Source organism: Mus pahari, chromosome 21, assembly GCF_900095145.1.
Source record: "Mus pahari chromosome 21, PAHARI_EIJ_v1.1, whole genome shotgun sequence".
Taxonomy (NCBI): Eukaryota; Metazoa; Chordata; class Mammalia; order Rodentia; family Muridae; genus Mus; species Mus pahari.
In genome coordinates this window covers 16688818-16710963 of record NC_034610.1, presented here as the reverse complement: position 1 = coordinate 16710963, position 22146 = coordinate 16688818, and the positions used below count along the sequence as shown (strand labels likewise).

The following is a 22146-nucleotide window of genomic DNA, read 5'->3' as shown; positions in this document are numbered from 1 at the left end:
TTCATGAGTATTTTGTTCCTTATTCTAAGGAGGAATGAAGTATCCACACAATGGTCATCCTTCTTGGTTTTCTTCTGTTTTGCATAATGTATCTTGGTTATTCTAAGTTTCTGGGCTAATATCCGCTTATCAGTGAGTGCATATCTAGTGACTTTACTATCAAAGAGGCAAAAATAAAAGACAAAATTAATACAGAAAGATGTTAAAGAACAATGTCAAACCACATGAAAAGATCTAAGCAATAGAATACTACCTGGTATCTGGTCAGTGAGCCCAAAGCCAGGAGAGCATGGAATGACATTTAAAACTTGGAGAGAACATCACCATCAATCACATTGTTGCACTCAGAAAAATACTCTCTCAAAACTGATGGAGACATAAGTGTATTTGAAGACAGTAACAAATTAACATAATTGATTTCACATAAGTTAGAGGTCGATCATATACAGACGAATCAGAGGAAATATCTATGAGAACAATGAAAATAGCCATTCACAGCAAAGAAAGCAAACCACTAATTCTCTCAGAAAAGGAAAAATACTATCAATAATCCACCTAGCAACAACATAAAAACAAAATAACAGAAATAAAAGGCTATATGAGCAAACAACATCCACTCTGAAAATCATTACAATCTTCAATTAAATGAACAAATCTTCAAGTTAAATAAATCTAGCACATGTTGAAACTGTTCCACTTCTTCGCATATCATACTCCACAGATACCTTATCACTCAAATTTATTGCTGCTAAATTCACAATAGCTACAAATTGAAACAATCTAAATGACCTTCACCTGACAAATGGGCAGTACTCTGGTACATACACACTATGGAATACTATTCAGCTGTTATGAAATTTTAAAGCATGAATGAGCCTTGCAGGTCATTCGTAAATGTATGACCATTCTATGGTCACACCTAGAAGAGTCCTGAGTGAGCAAAGCCAGACCCAGAAAGACAGGCATTGCATGTTCTCTCTAATTGGAAGTTCCTAGCTCCAAACCTTCAGATGTGAGTACACAAAATGGAGTAACTGCAGAAACCAGAAAAGTAAAAACAGACCATGGTGGGATGTGGGGGGGTAATAGACAGGGAAAAAAGTGATTCAAAGGGGGAAATGGAAAAACAGGCAGGAATTTAATCATAGAGGAGGGACAAATATAAATACACACAAAAAAGTATGGTAAATAAAATAAGAATGTCTAAAAATGTAATAATGATTCATATTATTATCCAACTATGAAAAAATGCCTATAAGACGCAAAAGTCTATGCAGACATATATGTTTAGAATATGAATAAAAACTTCCTGTCTTGGCTGATAATGTACTATACAAGAGCTATAGATATTTTTACAAAATTACCAACACCAGGCATGAGAAGAATGCTTTCAAATAGTTGGTCACAGCTGTCCAAGAGATTTCCAAAACATTACAGGCTATTGTTGCCCGTGGTTTCCTCCTAGAGGAAGAATGTAAGTCTTTTTTTGAAGATGCCATGCACTTTGGATGCAAAACCATGGGACTCAAGATGGATCTGAATGTAAAGCATCCTTCCTGGCGACTAACTGTCATAGTACCAGAAGGCAACATGCAAGTTTACTATGGAGAGAGCCAATCAACAGTCCTACCCAGCTATGACAGCAATGATTCACAATGATCTGCACTGCATGATAAGCCAAGGCTGCAAGAGTGGCATACATACCATGGTGGCAACCAAACCTTCTAATAGGCCTTAAGACCTCAACAACAGGGATATCACACTCGGTACTGGAAACCTAGACGTTATCCACTGGACCTTTGAAGTCATGGATCTTGGAGGAGAACCAACAACCAGTAATTTATAAACCACCATAATACCAGATAGCAGTCTACATATTTATCCTAATTCCCATATATAAATGTGCTCCTGACCCCTCATCAAGGAACGTTCTTTCTGGAACACATGGATATTATACAGAAAACTACAGTCAGTCAAATTGCAGAGCTCTGATGCTCCATCTCAACTAACACATAAGTAACACAAGTCCTGCATCTAAAGTTCAGGGATCACTGAAAAAGAGGGCTTAAGGCAAGTTTGGGGTTGGGGCAAGGGGGAGGAAGCTATTTTAAGGGCCAGAGGAACAGGATGTTTGCTCCGAGATTATGTCTCCTAGAAATGTCAGAAAAGCTACATGCCTGAAATCCTAAAACCATGATTGTCTAAACATGAGCAGAACAAGGACACCACCAAGAAGCATGCTATATGAAGAGGACAAGCTCACTCGGCCTCAACCCTAGTCAAACACTAAGGACTTCGTGGAGAATTCGTGGTAGAGACAGTCTTCCCAAGAGAATAGAAAATTATATGACTACGCCGGGCCTGGTGGCACAGGCCTTTAATCCCAGCACTCGGGAGGCAGAGGCAGGCGGATTTCTGAGNTCTTCTTCTTCTTCTTCTTCTTCTTCTTCTTCTTCTTCTTCTTCTTCTTCTTCTTCTTCTTCTTCTTCTTCTTCTTCTTCTTTGTTTTTTGAGATAGCGTTTCTCCGTGTAGCCCTGGCTGTCCTAGAACTCATTTTGTAGAATTTGCTGGCCCCAAACTCAGAAATCCACCTGCCTCTCCCTCCTGAGTGCTGGGATTAAAGGTGTGTGCCACCACGCCCGGCTCCTATTATTAATTTAAAGTATGTGGCCCTGTGTGTAGGTTTCCACCTGGGTTTGTGCACATGACTGCCGGTAACTATAGGGACTAGCGGTACCTTGTCTATTGAGCTGGAGTTACAGGGAGTTGTAAGCTGCTAGTAAGTAGTTGGTTCTGGGAACCAACATAGGTTCACTGCAAGAGCCATACAGGTAATAATTGGGACTTTTCTCTAGCCCCTGGGTTTGTTATCTTTAAATAGTGTTCGTTAAGCTGGGCAGTGGTGGTGCATGCCCTTAATCCAGCATTTGGAAGGCAGAGGCAGGTGGATTTCTGAGTTTGAGGCTGGCCTGGTCTACAGAGTGACTTCCAGAGCAGCCAGGACTACACAGAAAAACTCTGTCTCGAACCCCCACAAAAAAAAAAAAAAAAAAAGAAAATTGTATGACTATCCAATACCAACTGCTCATCCTAAAAACATACAGAATGAGTACTTTATATTTTTATCTTTAAAAATCCACACAAGGTCTTCATGGTTAAAAAGCACTGACTGCTCTAAATGATGTCTGGAGTCCAGTTCCTAGCAACTTCATCGTGGCTCACACCCATATGTAATGGGATCTGATGCCCTCTTCTGGTGTACTCAAATATATAAAGTAAATAAATCTTTAAAAAAAAATAATCCACACAAACATACAATAGTTAAAGGAGAAATTATTAAAAATAGTTAATGCATGTGTAAATTGAAAAATGTATAATTTCTACATAAAGATGGTTAGAAGGCATTAGAACATTTTCTATTATTGCTATGAACATCAATAACAATTAATATGGGGATAGAGAGATGGCTCAATGGCTGCCACTGTCTAGTGCTTTTGTAGAAACCCAAGTTCGATAACTAAAATCCACATGTGGTTCCCAAATGCCCATAACTCCAGGTCTAGAATGGACATGATGTAAGCAAAATACTCATATACATAAAACATAAAGATCTAAATGGGAAATGTCACAATGCTTGAGCAATTTCAGTGTGATTCCAGATGACCAGTGTAAGAGAGCAGCAGAACCAGAACCTGTCCAATAGCAATGACCAGGTGAATGCCACTAAAATACTACCAACACATGTTACACACTAGACAGACTCTTCAAGCAGTAGTCCTGGGGAAAGTATCTATCTGCATATAAAAACATGAACATGGGTCCAAGTCTCTCACCATGCAAGGAATCAAAGACCTTCATGTATGACTTGAAACAGTGAGTCCTACAGAATAACAAGGTGATGACACTTGATATACAAGCAGGAACTGACAAATAGTACTGTGCACAATTAAAATATCCAGTGTAATACTGATAATTAATGTTTGAAGAGACAAACTATCCAGTAGATAAATGTATTAGCTTTCTACAGTATGATGGATAAAACCATAAAACCTATCAAAATTATACAGGAAGCAAACAATAATGTAATCAATAATTATGTAAATTAATTGAACAGAACATGTTCAAGAGCAGATGAAATGTTCAATATTAAAAAGCTCTACATTTTAGGTCATGATACAATACAAGTATACTATACACAGGTTCCAATTTTGCATAGTCAGTGTCCACTCAGAAGTTCCTAAATAATAACAAATGTATTTGTTTCAGTAATATAATGAAATGTAAATGGATAATAATCTCTAAGCCAAAGATGTAAATAATGTTTCAGAAAAAAAAGAAAAAAGAAAACACCAAAAAAACCCTACAAAATGAAAGCTAAGACTAAAAATACATTTTCTTTTTTTTTTAAGAAATAATGTTTTTGTTTGTTTGTTTGTTTGTTTAAAGATTTATTTATTATATGTAAGTACACTGTAGTTGTCTTCAGACACTCCACACGAGGGCGCCAGATCTTGTTACGGATGGTTGTGAGCCACCATGTGGTTGCTGGAATTTGCACTCAGGACCTTTGGAAGAACAGTCGGGTGCTCTTACCTGCTGAGCCATCTCACCAGCCCAAAAATACATTTTCTACCAAAAATTCATTTCATATTCATATTGACAGATACAAAATACTGAGAAAGAAGAAATTTTTTTTTAATGCCATGAATGTGGAGTTCAGTAAAGACTGATGATCATAATTATACCAGTGACAGGAAACTTAAGGCAAAAGTATTAAAATGAAAAATAAGAATACCAGCAAATGGTATAATGGTCTGTTAGATAGAAAGTCCTTGACCAACACAGGTGCAGATCACAAAACCCGGAATGCAGACATCTGTAACAGACTACATAAAACATGAGAAAACAGGCACACTGACCATGTGCTTCTCAAGACAACTGAGGAGATGCCGAATAATTCCTACTAAAATTTTATTTGAGGGGGGCTGGTGAGATGGCTCAGTGGGTAAGAGCACCCGACTGCTCTTCTGAAGGTCCGGAGTTCAAATCCCAGCAACCACATGGTGGCTCATAACCATCCGTAACAAGATCTGACTATCTCTTCTGGAGTGTCTGAAGACAGCTACAGTGTACTTACATATAATAAATAAAAAAAAAATAAAAAAAATAAAAATAAAAATAAATTTATTTGAATATTTTACAGAAAGAAATCCTAAAAGTACCAAGGAGCAGCACAGAGCTGGAAAATACGAAGAGGATCACACCTAGAGGTGATCTCACAGTATATGACAATTACAGCAATGGAAACCACTTGGAATTGTCATAACAGACAATAGGAGGCATCCATGGGAAGACAGGATACACAGTGTTTAACTATCTCCAAATATGGTTCCTGATTCTCTTCAAAAGACTCTTGGCATGATTTTCAAGAACAGAGAAATGAACACTAAAAAGTAGAAAAGATGCTAGAATACCAAAAAGCTCCAAAACCATTAAATATTACATCTAGAGGTTTTAATTTTCATAAATTTATAATATATTAAATCATAGAAGTGAACACCATTTAATATTGGTATGAAGACCTGATCAGTGATGTGCATGGAATAAGGACAGCATCATTTACATGCTTATTTAAGTAAAATTTTATCTGAGGTTTGGACTGGAAGGAGAGGAAAAGCTGGGCCAGGAGGCAGGGGGTGGGGTGGGGGGTGGGGGCGCTGCGATAGAGTTGTAAATAAACTACTAACGAGAAATAAACGTTTAGTTATAAATGTTAATGTTTACAACCATACCTATGTATCTTGCAAAAAACATACTTTCACTGTGAGTCTCTCTTTCTTTTCACCTCAAGAGAAATTGTTATCTATTGTTATTTGAAGATAACAATAGATAAATTCAAATATTCTACTACAGTATTCTAATAAGAATATTTGGTAATTAGAACATTAAAAATCAGGATTAATCCAATTTATGTGAGCTAAAAGTTATCCACAGCAGAATCCCAGAGCCAGCTCCTTATGAACAGAAAACAGTCACACCCTGAGCATTGCTGACTGCTGACTTTCTCAGGTCGCCCCGCGCAGCACGCTCTGTTGCTGGTATTTTTAGCTTCCCTCGAAATCTGTGTCCTCTGACTCCATTTCTGCATCACTCGATTCCCCACGGTGCAGACCAGAGAGCTCTGGACTGGAATAGGTAGTTGGCACGTCTGGGTTTGGCTCTTTGTCCAACTACCAAGGCCTCCCACACCCGGTTCATCGCTTCCGTTCACATCACTCCTCAAACTCCTCCCAACTAGGACTTTTTCAACTCCACTTAATATCTAACATCCTCTCACCTTGTTTCTGGGTGAGTATCCCTGTCCTGTGAAGACCCTCTCTTCTATTCAATCTCAGGCTGCCTTCCACACAGCCCTAGCTGTCGTGTTGTCCTGAACCCACTCTGAACAGCCTTGCGTACGACCACTGCCAGCCTAGACCAGAACTGTATCCAGTAGGACGCTGCACCCACTATCTGATCCCGACCCTGGGTTCTGAATCTTTCAGATCCAAGATAAAGACCAGCCTCTCGGCCACATACTTCAAACCAAACAATAAAAGGCTAAATTGAGAAGCCAGAGTCCCATTCCCAACACACAAACCCGAGAAACCAAAACCAAATTATGAAATTCTGAAATTTTTACTTCTGGACAGACATTCAAAGAACTTAGATTTTGAAAACATAAATATGTGTCTCAAGAAGTCAGGCCTTTGCTAACAGCCCACAGTACAATGCATCCCGCAGTGTTCTGCTTTACCACTAGATGGGGTTCTTGTCATTTTACTAACTCAGGAGTTAGTCTTCTGTGACTCATGCACAAGGTTCTTTTCTTCTTTTCTTTTTTTTTTTTTTTTTTTTTAAATATTTATTTATTATATGTAAGTACACTGTTGCTGTCTTCAGACACTCCAGAAGAGGGCGCCAGATTTCATTACAGATGGTTGTGAGCCACCATGTNCCATGTGGTTGCTGGGATTTGAACTCAGGACCTTTGGAAGAGCAGTCAGTGCTCTTAACCACTGAGCCATCTCTCCAGCCCGCTTTTCTTCTTTTCTTTTCTTTTTCTTTTTTTTTTTTTTTTCTTTTGTTTTATTTTTTCGAGACAGGGTTTCTCTGTGTAGCCTTGGCTGTCCTGCAACTCACTCTGTAGACCAGGCTGGCCTTGAACTCAGAAATCTGCCTGCCTCTGCCTCCAAGTGCTGGGATTAAAGGCGTGTGCCACCATGCCTGGCTACAAGGTGCTTTTCTAATGAAACCGATTTTTGTGAGATTCAGACTCATGCCTCTCCTAGATGTAGAAAATAAGTAAAGTACATGGTTCTAGTCCTAATAAAGTCAGTTACTCCATACCATCTCTAGCTTAGGGAACAAGAAGGAAGTAGTAGTTAGGAAATAAGAAGGGAGAGAGGAGGAAGAGGTAAGACACACCATTTTCTAGACTCCATACAACTAGTGTAATCAGTGCAGGCCAGGCATTCATGAACATAGAAAAAGAAAAAAAATCTTTCCATGCAGTTACATTTACAGAATTTTATTTTAATATAAACTTTGTTACATTTTTAAAGACTTCAATCTTCATTACAGGATTTCACAAACTTGCTATCTTTGTGAGTCTACTACTTATTCCCTTGTGATTTGTAAGCAGGGAACACCAGATAAATGTTATGTCACATTATTTACAACAGTATGTTTTTCTCCAGTATGAGTTTTCTGATGTCTTCTAAGATTTGAAATACACATAAAGGATATGTCACAGTCTTTGCATTTGTAAGGTTTCTCTCCAGTATGAATTCTCTGATGCTTTCTAAGAAGAAAGCATTCAGTAAAAGATTTGTCACATTCTATACATTTGTAAGGTTTCTCTCCTGTATGAACTCTCTGATGTCTTTGAAGATGTGAGTACCTGATAAAAGATTTGTCACATACAGTACAATTGTAAGGTTTCTCTCCAGTATGAATTTTCTTATGTGTTCTAAGAGTTGCACTTTCACGAAAAGATTTGCCACATTCCGTACATCTGTATGGTCTTTCTCCAGTATGAACTCTCTGATGTATTCTAAGAGTTGCACCTGTAGTAAATGATTTGTCACATACTGTACAATTGTAAGGTTTCTCTTTAGTATGAACTCTTTGGTGTGTTCTTAGATATGTGAGCTGGGTAAAGGACTTGTCACATTCTACACATTTGTAAGGCTTTTCTTTAGTATGAATTTTCTGATGTTGTCTAAGAATAGAGTTTCTAGTAAAAGATTTGTCACATTCATTACATCTATAAGGTTTCTCTCCAGTATGAACACTCTGATGCCTTCTAAGAAGTGAGTTATGAAGAAAGGATTTTTCACAATCCTTACATTTGTAAGGTCTCTCTCCAGTATGAATTGTCTGATGTCTTTGAAGATGTGAGTACTGGGTAAAGGATTCGTCACAGTCTCTACATTTGTAAAGTGTTGCATCAGAATGGATTTTGTAATGGCTTCTCAGTTGTAATAATTCAGTAAAGGACTTACCACATTCTTCACATTCATAATCTTTTTCTGAAGAATGAGTTTTCTGATGAATTCTAAATAATTCATAGTGGGTAAAGGATCTATCACACTCACTGCATTTGTAAGGGTTCTCTCCAGTATGGAGTCTTTGATGGCTTTTCAAGTGTGAAAGCTGATATAAGTCTTTACCACAATCTGGACCAGTACGTTTCTTAGCTCTATGGGTTTTCTGATGTCTCCTGAAACTGGAACAGTGGGCAAAGAATCTGTCACATTCCTTACATTTGTAAGGCTTTTCTCCAGTATGCATTTTCTGATGGCTTTTAAGTGCTGACAACTGAGGAAATGATTTTCCACATTCTTTGCATTTGTAAGGTTTCTCTCCAGTATGAAGACGTTGGTGTGTTTTAAGAGTTGTACACTGGGCAAAGGATTTGTCACAAAAGTTGCACTTGTAGGGTTTCTCACCAGTATGAATCCTCTGATGTATAGTGAGGTTTGCAGAGGTACTGAAGCATCTCTGGCACTGCCCACACTGGTATCTTTTCTCTCTAATGTAGATTGTTTGTTGCATGAGACTGTGTGTAGAGCTGAAGTGGTCACCATGTTTTTCCTGTCTCTGTCCTTTGTTTGCACTGTTTGTTCTCTGATCTTGAGCAATGTTGGAAGACAAACTGGATGATTTCTCACAGTCTTTAGATTGGCAAGAGTCTTCTCCAGTGTGCATACTTTTGTGTCTATCTGCGTTTGATGAGTCAACAGAGGCATCCTTCTCATTACAGCATCTGTAGTTGTTCGAGGTTTCTGTAGTGTCACTTCTTTTATAAAGTGCACAGTTGGAGGGCTCATGAAGCATTTCACCAAGCTCATTACACTGACGAGACTCCTTTTCAGTCCTCACATGTTGATGGACAGTATCACGTACAGAATATTTCTCTGAAATTGAGTACAATTCGGATTAATAGGGCTTATTCCCAGATAACATGTGATAAATGTCTGTCTCTGTAAATTCTCTTTTAAGATAGTTCAACCTGCAACTATTTAGAACAGAGCTACCAGGAGTTGACACTTTTCATTCACTGTAATTGTATAGATCCTCAGGTGACAAGCTGTTTTTGTGAGGATCTATACAGTTACAAAGAAAGGGTTCATTCATGGGTCAGTGATTTCTAATGCATATCTCATTACTGAAAATGTCCAATTTGACATTCTCTGAAAAGTGTAAAAAGTTTACATTTACTTTTACATTTTACATCTCAGGCTCACATTGTTTGTACCTCATATGCTCCAGGCAGGTGACCAGGCCTACTCTGCACACAATAATCCATGTTTTCTGTGAGGAAACCTATGAACAATGCTAGAATTTTGGAAAACAATACAGATCTGTGAGACAGGGCTGTGCTCAATACATGAGAAGAACACAAAATAGAGGAATCTAGGAATGAATTCCCAGTTACTATTCCCAATTAAAATCTCCAGCATATTGTCAGAGAATTTTCAGTTTGCACATCTTGAGTTCTTCTTACAAGTAAAACAATGTCAATTACAATGATGGCTATGGAACTTTAAGATATGGGTGGAAACAGTATGTGCTACTGAATTTCTGAATGCATCTTCAAATCAAAATCAAGGGTGCATGGCACCTCTAAAATGATAAATGAAAAGAAAAAGTAAATACCATGGACTTGTTTTCTTTTACTTAACAGTTCTCCCCCACCCCCAGATTCTCTGGAAATTCACATCATGCACCCCAAGTCCACTTGTTTTCAGCACCTTCCCAATTTGCCTTATACCTTTGTAACCTACCCCTCAAAAGACAATAAAAAATAAAGGTTAAAATTAAGAAAAAAAATCTGGTCATTGCTCTGACCAACAATCTGCTCTTGTATCAACTGCAGCCTTCCCTCACACCTGGAACAGTTGAGGTGCACCATTCTGCTGTGCATGTACAAGTCCATTCCTCCACCACGTACATATTCATCATAGCGGCGTTGGAAGTTGTGGAGTGTCACGCCATATACCCAAACAGTTTTACTTGCAAATGTTTGTGGCAATGAGTCATTGGTCTGGTTCTAGGTCTTTGGCTTTTTCTACATCACCAATTCTGGACCCTCGAGGAGGCCCCTCTTAGATATCCTGCTGTTGTCAGGAGTCACTGAAATCCTGCAACTCTAGTTCAACAGGACTGGCCCCTTCCTATGTTCCAGCAGTTCATAAATGGGGTAGATACTGAGATGAGCTAAATCAACGTGGTGGAACTTTTCCTGGGTGGTAACTAAGGTAGTTGGCCCTCCAGTTCTTCTGCACACACATGCCATGTAGGTCAGCCCTCCTCTGCTGCCTAGATGAGGAGCAGGGCAAGCTCTCCCATGTCAAAGTCTAGGTTGCACCACCATGAGGTTGTTGATAAGAGGCAGAGCCAGCTTAGGAAGTCCCTAGGACATCAATGTGGCCTCAGGCAGCAGCGCACACCACAAAAATCCATATGGCCTGTAATGACACATGGGCTGCAGACATTGATACAGACCCATAGTGCCAGTGAGGCCACAAACCAAGACAAGGCCAGGATATGACCATGGCCTCAGGTGGCAGGCAGCACAGGCCTCTCACATCAGGCTGCTCCTGGCTGCAATCAGATCTCCACTTCCAGTTCTTCACAGTGCACAAACACTATGCTTCCGTTGTCTCTACTTTCTCCAGCTCACAGTTGCTCATAATAGTGGTGCGCTCTGGCTATCTTTTGCCTGCCTGAGCAAGGGAACCTCTTGGAAATTTTCTTTTTAACTACCTAGACTTCTGTTTGTTTGTTTGTTTGTTTGTTTGTTTTTCCATGACTGCTTAATAGAGAGTTTACAAGCTATAAAGTCAGTAGTTACAAAGAAAGAAGACTTAGGACCTGTAGAAGAAAAATGTTCTTACCCACAAACACCAGGTTGGCATAATTCTCCACCATCACATCAATGTACAAAGTCCTCTGAGCAGAGTCCAGGCATTCCCACTCCTTCTGGGAGAAGTCCACAGCCACATCTCGAAATGTTAACAGACGCTGGAAAAAAAAAAAAAAACAGTTACACTTTGACTATGTGTTACAAGGTAAAATGCTTTCTTGGATATACAGAGACAGAATGTAGATGAGTGAAGACCATTGTTATTGGACACCATCAAAAAATTTAAAAATTTTTAAAACCATCGAAAAATGATTTCCAGTATAGTTAGTCACATTCAGTAGTGAATGTTCAAACTCTGTGAAAGAAGGATGACATGACAGTTTTACAAGCAGTATCCAAGAAACAAGATACAAATTTAAAATATTGACATAGTTATCTACTTGTTATGTATTCCGAGTTCATGCGCCCCAGGATCACAATGTTCCTGTCTCAGGACAGTTCATGATGAAGACATGTGCTTTTAAATGCTCTGCCTGAAGATCATCCTAAAATGCATACAGAGTCAATCTTCTCTGTACTTGGGCCTTACATAATCTATTCTAACAGGCTCAGGTATGATTTTTAAACTATAATATTTAACACCACACCATGAAATAGCAAAGGAGTAGCTATGGAAGGCAGAACTCATGAGTCTTTTTTTTGTTTTGTTTTGGTTTGGTTTGGTTTGATTTTTTTTTTGGTTTTTCGAGACAGGGTTTCTCTGTATAGCCCTGGCTGTCCTGGAACTCACTCTGTAGACCAGGCTGGCCTCGAACTCAGCCTCTGCCTCCCAAGTGCTGGGATTAAAGGTGTGTGCCACCACGCCCAGATCGTGAGTCCTTTTTAGGCAAAGAATTATGTTTTTTACCATAGTAGCAAGCTTGTAAGAACACTACATATTGATAATTTTAATGGTAACATACAAATCAACTAGATAGATAGATAGATAGATAGATAGATAGATAGATAGATAGATAGATGTAGCTATAGATAGATATTGGGACCACTAACAAGGATAGAAAAATCTGCCTTAGCCACATTTAACATAATAGAAACGTTTCCTGAGCATGTAAAAGAGCCATCTTAGACAAATAACAATTTCAGAATGCTACAGCTGCAAGGAAGGCTTGAATAGCTGTCATTCAAGTAGAAATTAACTAGAGCAAAACCACGATGAGAGTATTTTTTCGTATCAAATGTCACTAACAACTTATTCACATCCATCAGTCAATGCTCATAAGACATTTGTAAGGATGAGTTCCACATAATTCTACACAATGAGGTCAAGCCCAAGTGTTCTGCTCGTGGGATGTTGTCTGAGATAAAAACAAAAGAAAAGAAAAAAAGTAAAAAGTAATAAATACTGATCTCTCTACTTTGGAAAGTTACCACTGAGTTTCTTAGACAAGTGTGTGATTCTCCTGAGATAAACAGATATGAGGTGCCAACAAACATGTAGACACATCAACACCAACATGATACTAAACACCAAAGAGAAATAAATACAAGTAGAATATAATCTCAGCCTACACTCAAGAACATCAGTTTCATGGCACAATTAAGCCACATATACCTGCCACGAAGGTAATGACCACCTGTTATAAAAAAGGATATAAAGCTAATTGCTTTCCTTTGTTCTACTTCTGTCACAAATTTTGGGGGGGTCTGGTGTTGGATTAGTACATGAACATATATTCAATAGTGAAAACATAAAATCACATCTGAGGCTCCAGGGCTTCTGTTCCTAATGACTACATAAAAGTGCATTGTGTTGTCTAGACTCTAGGTCTGCTGAATTGAAGTTTGAGATTTTGTTGGTCTGTTTACAATTTCCAAGTAAATTTCAAAAAAATTACCAGGAGCAGAAAATTAAGGGCTTGTAATGTATCCAACTACAACACTTTTAAAAATAGACTGGACATGACTACTGACCTTGGACATGTTTACTGGAGAATCAGCCATTTCTTTCTGTGTCTCTTCTTTGATTTTCTCTTTGAAGGAGAATGAATAGTCGGCTAGTGGTCCTTGAATATCAAGGGGTCAAATTGGAAAAGTAAAATTAATACTGAATGTTGTTAAAAACAAAACAAAACAAAACAAAACAAAACAAAACAAAACAAAACAAAAGGGAGATCACATAAAAAGACCCAAGCAACAGAATACTACCTAGTGTCTAGTCAGTGATCCCAAAGCCAGGAGAGCATGGAAAGACATTTAAAACTTGGAGAGAAAATCACCAGCAACTATATTATTGCACTCAGAAAAATACTCTCTCAAAAGAGCGAGACAGAAGTGCATTTGAAGATGAGTCATGAATTAACACAATTCATTTTACTAAAGCAGCATAGCACATAATAAATTAGAGGCAAAACATACACAGGAGAATTTGAGAAATTATTTAGGAGAACATGGGAAATGATACATTTCATATGAAGAATAGATGAATACAGGAGAATAGGGAAGTAATTAACCAAGCTCAATGGTGCAAGCCACTCTTTCTCACAGTAAAGAAAAAAGAATACTACAAATATTCTAACCAGCAATAACATAAAAAAAAACACACAGGTAATAAAAACACTGTAAACAAAATCATAGCCATTCTATAAATCAATATAAAGAACTGTCAGTTACATAAAAAAAAAAAAAAACCACAGGTTAAATAAATCTAGCATGTAACCCAGCTCTTCTACTCCTTAGAATATGCTCAAAGGCCTTAACACTCTACTCCACAGATATGTGCTCAACATTGCACATTGATGCTATATTCATAATAGGTACCAGATGGAAGAACATAAATATCCTCCAACTGAGAAATAAAAAATGTATATATACACTAAAAAATATTATTGAGGTGTAAAGAAAATTGAAGTCATGACATTTGCAGGTAAATGGGTGGACTTAGAACAGATCACACTGAGTGGAATAAGTCAAACCCAGAAAGACAGACATTGCATGTTCTCTTTCATAGAAAGTTCCTCCCTCCAAATCTTCAAATATGAGTTCACGACCTGGAGTAACTGCAGTAACCAGAAAAGTAAAACCAGACTATGGTGGGATGTGGAGGATTAATAGACAGGTGATAACTGGGAATGAATGATCTTAAGGAGAAAATGGAAAAAGTATGAGAGGGATTTATTTATAGAGAAGGGCAAGATATTAACACAGCAAGAGAGTAACATAACAGAAAAGATTTCTAAAAACTCATAAGAAATTATGGTATTATCCTACCATAACGTATGTCTACCATTCATATCAGTCTGGGAAAGCATACACATGTGAAGTGTAAATGAGCCTTCCTTGGGCTGATAATGCTCTCTACACAAGCCATATATTTTCTACCAAACCACAGTCATACCACTGATTGTCAACAGACCACAAAATAAAAGACAACAGTTTGAACATTCCTGCTGGTGCACAACTTTTATGTGAGCACTGAAGAGATAGAGGTGGGTGGAAATCCATGAATTCCAGTTCAGCTTAGCCTACATGGTGACTTCTACATAACAGTTTGGCCATGTGTCCATGAGCAGAATGCTTTTGTTGAATCAGGAAGACAAGAAGATTGCAGATGCTTTTCTGATATACTTGAGTTATCATAATTATTTATAAGATGCTTCCTAATATTATTCTATTATATAATACCTTTTAATTTTGCTCCTATCTCTCTTCCTTTCTTTTTTTTCTCCAAAACAGGGTTTCTCTGTGTAGCCTGGCTGTCCTTAAACTCTGTAGATCAGACTGGCAGAGAACTCCAAGATCTACCTGCTTCTGTCTCCTGAATGCTGGGATTAAAGGTGTGTGCTACCACCACAAATTGGTTTATAATGTCCTTTCTAACTGTGAAAATACTGTGACCTGATGCCCTCAAAGAGCATACTTCGATTTTCCAGACTCTAATTTACAACATTAAGAACTCAGTACAAGACACATTTCTTTTTTCTTTTTTCCTTTTTTCCCTCTTTCTCTTTCTTTCTGTCTTTCTTTCCTTCCTTCCATGCCCCCCCTCTTTCTTTTTCTTGTAGTTACTGTTTTTTTTCTCCTTGATTTTTGAGACAGAGTCTCACCATGTAGCTCTGGCTGTCCTGAAGCACTATATAAACCAGGCCAGCCTACAACTCACTGAGATCCGCCTGCCTTTGCCCCCTGAGTGCTGAGATAAAAGCAGAGTCTCACCAAACCTGGCTGCACACTTTTTACAACACTGTGTTTACATCACAGATTACATACGTTTCAGATGGAAAATTAATGGTGGATAGACAGTTTACTTTTAAAAGTTAGTATTTACATCCATACCTGTAGAACTCCTGTAGAACTCACAAATTGTATTTTCAGGTTCAATTAAATTTGCAGGAGTTCCTTTCATGACTCCTATCTAAAACCTCTCAGGAAATCTAAGTCCCTAGGTACATATACCATTCTCTTGAATAGGGAAGTGGTAGATCACGGAAATTACAATGGCTGATTGTAAATTTCAAGCTTTGTCCTTTCCACCACAGCAAAGAGACCACGTTGCAAATATCAACAGATAAATTCAAATATTCTACTGGTTTATTCTTACAAGCATATCTGGCAGCCATAAGATTGATTTTAAAATAGTATTATTCCAGTTAATATTATTGAAAATTTATTGATGAGGGCAAGCCATTCACAGCAAAATTTTGAGAGCTGTCATCTTTATGAACAGTAGAGAAAATGATCATTCTCCCCTCCCTTCCTGCCTGTTCCTGCAGTTCCTCGGATCTAGGAGGCTCCATGGACCCAGTGCAGCTATTTCCATCTATATGGTTGCGGACTGCTGGGTCTCCCAGAATGACCCACTTGGCACCTGCAGCATAGGGAAGTGTTCGGTCCCGCAGTACTCCCACTCCCCTACCTCCTACCCACACCCCCTCTCATCCTCTAAAGTCAGGTCTCCACTATATGACTGCCCACGATGCAGCCCCCCTTCCCCGAAGAGTTCAGTACAAAATCAGGTTCTTGATACTTCTGCCTCTGACTCTTTAGTCCCACTTCCTATGAAAAACACACATTGCTTCCCAGTTTCCCAGGCTTCATTCCACTAACCCCACCTACACTACATCCTTCCTCTAAATTAGGCCAATATGCCACAGGGAGACTGATCCCTCCTACTCAGTTTCATGTTTTCTTCAACACAGGTTCAGCTGTCAAGCTGTCCTGTACCTGCTCTGCACAGTTTATGGCTCATTCACTCCCCAGCCTTTAAGACATCCAGTTAATTTCCCTTTCCTATAATACCCTGTTTTTCTACAGACTATCCTTCAACATGAAAAAGGTTAAATCTTAGAGAACTCTGATACACAGTAACCTATCTTGGGCATAAAATCCAAGGAGTTTCTATTTTATAAATGATCACTTGCCTATCATGTTCTTCTTGCTTTATTCACAATGTCTAGGCCTACAATCAACTCAGTTATCCATCATCTGACACACAGACAAATAAAAACGATATATAAATATCTATAGAACATGGTATATTATTCAGTTGTAAATAAAAATGAAAGTGTGAAATCTGAATGTAAATGTAGGAAACTGGAAAATATGGAGACTTCTGCCAACTAATCCCCAACAGTCAAACAGCACACGTTTCCTCTCATATATGCATCTTAGCTTCAATGTTTGTTTTGTTTGTTGAAGTAAGACTGCATGTAGATGCTAGGAAGTTAGAAATGGACCAATAGAGGGAGATTCAGAAAGAAAGAATGGATAGTAGGTTACAGATGATATGAAATTAGAGAAGGCGAATACTGGGGAAGAATGGTGCAAGTATACAGTAAAGTAGTGGAGTGAAGAAAGGGCTGCTGAACCCAAATGAGATGTCTATAAGTAAGACACATGGGCCCCTATCGTTTTGCAAACAAACCAAAAAATTTATAATGACAGGATAGTATCACATGTGACATGAAAGAACTGATAAGGACAGCAACCCAACCACAAAACTTTCGACCCAAAATTTGTCTTGTCTACAAGAAATGCAGGGACAGAGATGAAGCAGAGGCTGAGGGAATGGCCACCCAATTACTGGCCCAACTTGAGACCCATCCCATGGGTAAGTACCAATCCCTGACACTATTAATGATACTCTGTTACGTTACAGACTGGAGACATGGCTGTGCTCTAAGAGGCTCCGCCCAGCAGCTGACTGAAACAGATGCAGAGACTCACAGCTAAGCATTGGATGAAGCTCGGGTTCTTATAGAAGAGTTAGGGAAAGCTCTGAGGGACCTGGAGGGGATAGGAACTACATAGGCAGACTAACAGAGTCTGGACCCTTGGCAGCTCTCAGAGACTGAACACAAACCAAAGAGCAAATAGTGGCTGGACCTACCCCACCAACACCCTGCCCAACCCACCAGCATTTGGATTCAGGTCCCGCAACAACTGGCACAGAGTCTGTTTATAAGTCTGTTGCTTGCCTGTGGATTTCATTCCCCTAACTTGGTTGCCTTTTCTGGCCTCAGTGGGAAAGAATGCACCTAGCCCTGCAAAGACTTTGTGTATCAAGGTGCAGGAAACCCAGGGGGCCTTTCACCCTCTCAGAAGAGAAAGGGAGGGGGTGTTGTGAGTGGGAATATGTGACGGGTGAAAAAGAAGGAGGTGGGCAGCAATTGGGATCAACAGGAAATAAATAAGTAAGTTAGTAGAAAAATAGAATATAATTAAGCCAATGAGGAAAATGTAATAATAATTTGCAGAAAAATGGCTGGGCTTAAAATGTGTAAAAACTACATTTTCCCTCATATGCAGAATCTACCCAATAATATATATATATGGAAACAATGCACATGTGAGCACAGTAGAACTTGGAGAAAGAAAAAATATGAAAAGTTAAATATGAGGGGATGAGGTAGAACTGAATGCAGGTAATGAAATCCAGTTATGAAAAAAATCTTAAGGTAACTGCTTTTTTAGTTCTACTTCTGTCACCGGTATTGTGGGGTTTGGTGGTGGATAAATTCATCAAAATATATTGAATATTGAAACTACCAAATCAAATGAGAGTCTCTGGAGTTTTTGTTCCCAATGACTAATGTAACCAATATAAAATTTCATTCACCTGGGTAGACTGGGTCTGATTATTTTCAGTGTTTGATTCAAATGTGTTTTATAATAAAATTAAGAAACAAATTATTAGAAGCAGAAAAGTAAAGGTTTGTAATGCTTAAAAATATAACATTTCTAGAAAAAAGTGGCTATGACCACTGACCTGGGACATGTTTACTGGAGAATCAGCCATTTCTTTGTTTCTCTTCTTTAAATTTCTCTTTCAGGAATGATGAATAGCCTTTCATGTAAGGGGTTAAAAAAAAAAAACAAAAACAAAAAGAAAAGAAAAGCAAAAATCAATACTGAAACCTATTAATGAACAATGTCAAACCACATTAAAAGATCCAAGCACAATAATATTACCAGGGGTCCTCTCAATGATCCCAAAGACAGGAGAACATAGAATAAAATTTGAAGGATGGAGGGAAAAATCACCAGCAACCATGCTGTTGCATCCAGAAAAATAGTTTCATTAAATTGATGCAGAGATAAGTGCATAGTCACAAATATAGTTTCAAGATAGTCACAAATCAACACAATTCACTTCCCTAAAGCAGCACAGTACATAATAAGTTAGAGGCAAAATTTACACAGGAAAAATAGAAATATTATCCATGAGAACATAGGAAATAATAATACATTGCCTGTGAAGAATAGAAATACAGGACAACTGGGAAGTAATCAACCATAAGTAAGACAGTCAATCTCTAATTACCACAGAGAAGGAAGAATGCTACCAATAACCCAACCAGAAACAACATAAACAATAGAAGCATTGGGAATAAAAACACATGAAGAAAAAAAATGTAGCCACTATGGCTATCAATATGGAGAGTCCTTAATTAAATAAGCAAACCCTCAAGTTAAATGAATCTAACACATGACATGGTTCTTCCATTCTTTGGCATATGCTCAAAAGACACAACATCCTACTCCATAGATACATGCTATACCCATGTGGCTCACAATGACTACAAATCAAAACAACCTAAATGACCTTCAACTGACAAATGCATAGTAAAAATGTAGTACATGTACAATATGGAATACTATTTATCTGTTATGAAAATTCAAAGCATGAATGAGCTTTGGAGGGAAATGGGTGGACCAAGAAAAAAAAAAATCACAGAGTGAAGTAACCCAAAACCAGAAAGACAGATATTGAATGTTCACCCTCAAATGAAGTTCATAGCTCCAAACCTTCAGATGTGAGTTCACAACATGAGTAACTGCAGAAACCAGAAAAGTAAGAACAGACCATGGTGGGATGAGAGGGAGTAATAGATAGATGATAATAGGGAACAAATGATTTGAATCAGGAAACGGAAAAACAGGGGCAGGGATTTAATTATAGAGAAGGGAGAGATATAATCCCCCAACACAAAAAAAGGGATGGTAAAGTAAGGTTGTCTGAAAGAGCAATAAGGAGTCTTATTATCTAATTATGAAAAAACTGCCTACAAGACATATCAGTCTGTGTAGACATATCCACTGAGAGTTTAAATGAAAACTTCCTACCTGGGCTGATAATGTTATATACAAAAGCTAAAGATTTTTCTAACAAAACTAACAATATCAGGCATGAGAAGAATGCTTTCAAATTGTTGGTCTCAGCTGTCCAAGAGATTTCTAAAACATTATATGCTATTGATGTTGCCCTTGGTTCCCTCCCAGAGGTAAAAAGTGAATCCCTTTTGTTGAAGATGCCCTGTACTCTGGAAGCAAAACCACAAAACTAAGATGGATCTGAACGTAAAGCATCCTCCCTGGGGACTAGCTCTTGTGGTACCGGAAGGCAAGTTTACAAAGGAAAGAACCAACCAACAGTCTTACCCAGCTATGACAGCTGTGAACCACAATTATCTGCACTGAACCATAACCCAAGGCTGCAAGAGTGGCATATATACCTTGGCGGTAACCAACAGCTTCTAATTGGCCTTAAGACCTCAACAAGAGTGAAATCATGCCTGGTATTGCAAACAGAATTTCCTGGGCTTATCAAGTCATGGATCTTAGAGGAGAACCTACAACCAGTAATTTATGAAACCACCATAATCCCAAATACCATTCTACATATTTATCCTAATTCCCATATATAAATGTACTCCTGACCCCTCATCAAGGAACGTTCTTTTTGAAACACATGAATACTATGCAGAAAACTACAATCAGTCAAAATGCAGAGCTCTGATGCTCAGTCTCAACTGACACGTTAGCAACACAAGTCCTGCATCTAAAGCTCAGGGGTCACTGAGAAAGAGGGCTTAGGGCAAGATGGGGTATGGAGGGAAGGAAGATTTTTTTTTTTAATCAGAATAATTTAATTCGGTCCTTTTCAAATGTCTGGTTAGTTTGTCAAATATTATAAATATTTCATTCGAATATGCCAAAACCCCAATATCCAGAAAACTATAAGAGATCCTTGGGCCTGAGGGTGTTCCCCAGTGTAGGGGAATGCTGGGGTGGTGAGGCAGGAGTGGGGGGGGGAGCACCCTCATAGAGGCACGGGGAAGGAGGATAGGATAGGGGGTTCCTGAAGGGGAGACCTGGAAAGGGGAAAACATTTGAAATGTAAATAAAGAAAATATCCAAGAAAAAAATAGGAAAAAAGAAAAAAGAAAAAAAAAGGAAGGAAGCTATTTTAAGGGCCAGAGGAACAGGATGTTTGCTCCGAGATTGTGTCTCCTAGAAATGTCAGAAAAGCTACATGCCTGAAATCCTACAAACATGATTGTCTAAACATGAGCAGAACAAGGACAACACCAAGAAACATGCTATATGGAATGGGGAAAACTCACTCGGCCTCAACCCTAGTCAAACACTAAGGAATTCAGTGGAGAATTAGTTGGAGAAATAGCCTTTCCCAGAGAATAGAACATCCAATACCAAATGTTCACCCCTAAAAACATACAGATTGAGTAGAGTGTATTTTTATGTTTAAGAATCCACACAAATATACAACAATATTTAAAGGAAAAAATATTTAAAATAATAAATGTATGTTTAAATTGAAAAATGTGTACATACCACATAAAAATGATTAGAAGGCTTTAGACCATTTTCTCTTATTCCTATGAACAAAAATTACACTTAGTATGGGGATAGAGAGATGGCTCAGTACTTCCACTGTCTACTGTTCTTGCAGAAATCCAAGTTGAATAACTAGGATCAACACATGGTTCCCAACTGTCCATAACTCCAGGTCTAGAATGGATATGATGCAAGCAAAATACTCATATACATATGACATAAATATCTAAATGGAAAATACTACAATGCATGAGCAATTCCAGTGTGATTCCAAATAATCAATGCAAAAGTGCAGCAGATCCAGAACCTGTCCAGTAGCAATAACCAGGTAAATGTCACCAAAATATCATAAACATGTGTCGCAGACTAGACAGCCTCTTCAAACAGTAGTACTTAGAAAAGTATCTATCTGCATATAAAAACATGAACATGCAAAAAAAAAAAAAAAGAGAGAGAGAGAGAAAAGCCGGGCATGGTGGCACATGCCTTTAATCCCAGCGCTTGGGAGGCAGAGGCAGGCAGATTTCTGAGTTCGAGGCCAGCCTGGTCTACAAAGTGAGTTCCAGGACAGCCAGGGCTATACAGAGAAACCCTGTCT

General features: G+C 38.4%; 1 protein-coding gene across 1 annotated transcript in view; it reads right to left on the bottom strand.

The window, feature by feature from the left end:
• Nucleotides 1–7555: 7555 nt before the first annotated feature.
• LOC110338286 (zinc finger protein 54-like) overlaps nucleotides 7556–22146 on the bottom strand; it is a 16733-nt gene continuing 2142 nt past the window's right edge. The window contains exons 2-6 of the mRNA XM_029532862.1: nucleotides 21546–21589; nucleotides 18679–18756; nucleotides 13386–13477; nucleotides 11446–11572; nucleotides 7556–9462 (exon numbers count right to left, since the gene is read on the bottom strand). Of these exons, the coding sequence (XP_029388722.1) occupies nucleotides 7703–9462; nucleotides 11446–11572; nucleotides 13386–13415 (1917 nt within the window). The 5' untranslated portion in view covers nucleotides 13416–13477; nucleotides 18679–18756; nucleotides 21546–21589 and the 3' untranslated portion in view covers nucleotides 7556–7702. The remainder of the gene's footprint in view (nucleotides 9463–11445; nucleotides 11573–13385; nucleotides 13478–18678; nucleotides 18757–21545; nucleotides 21590–22146) is intronic.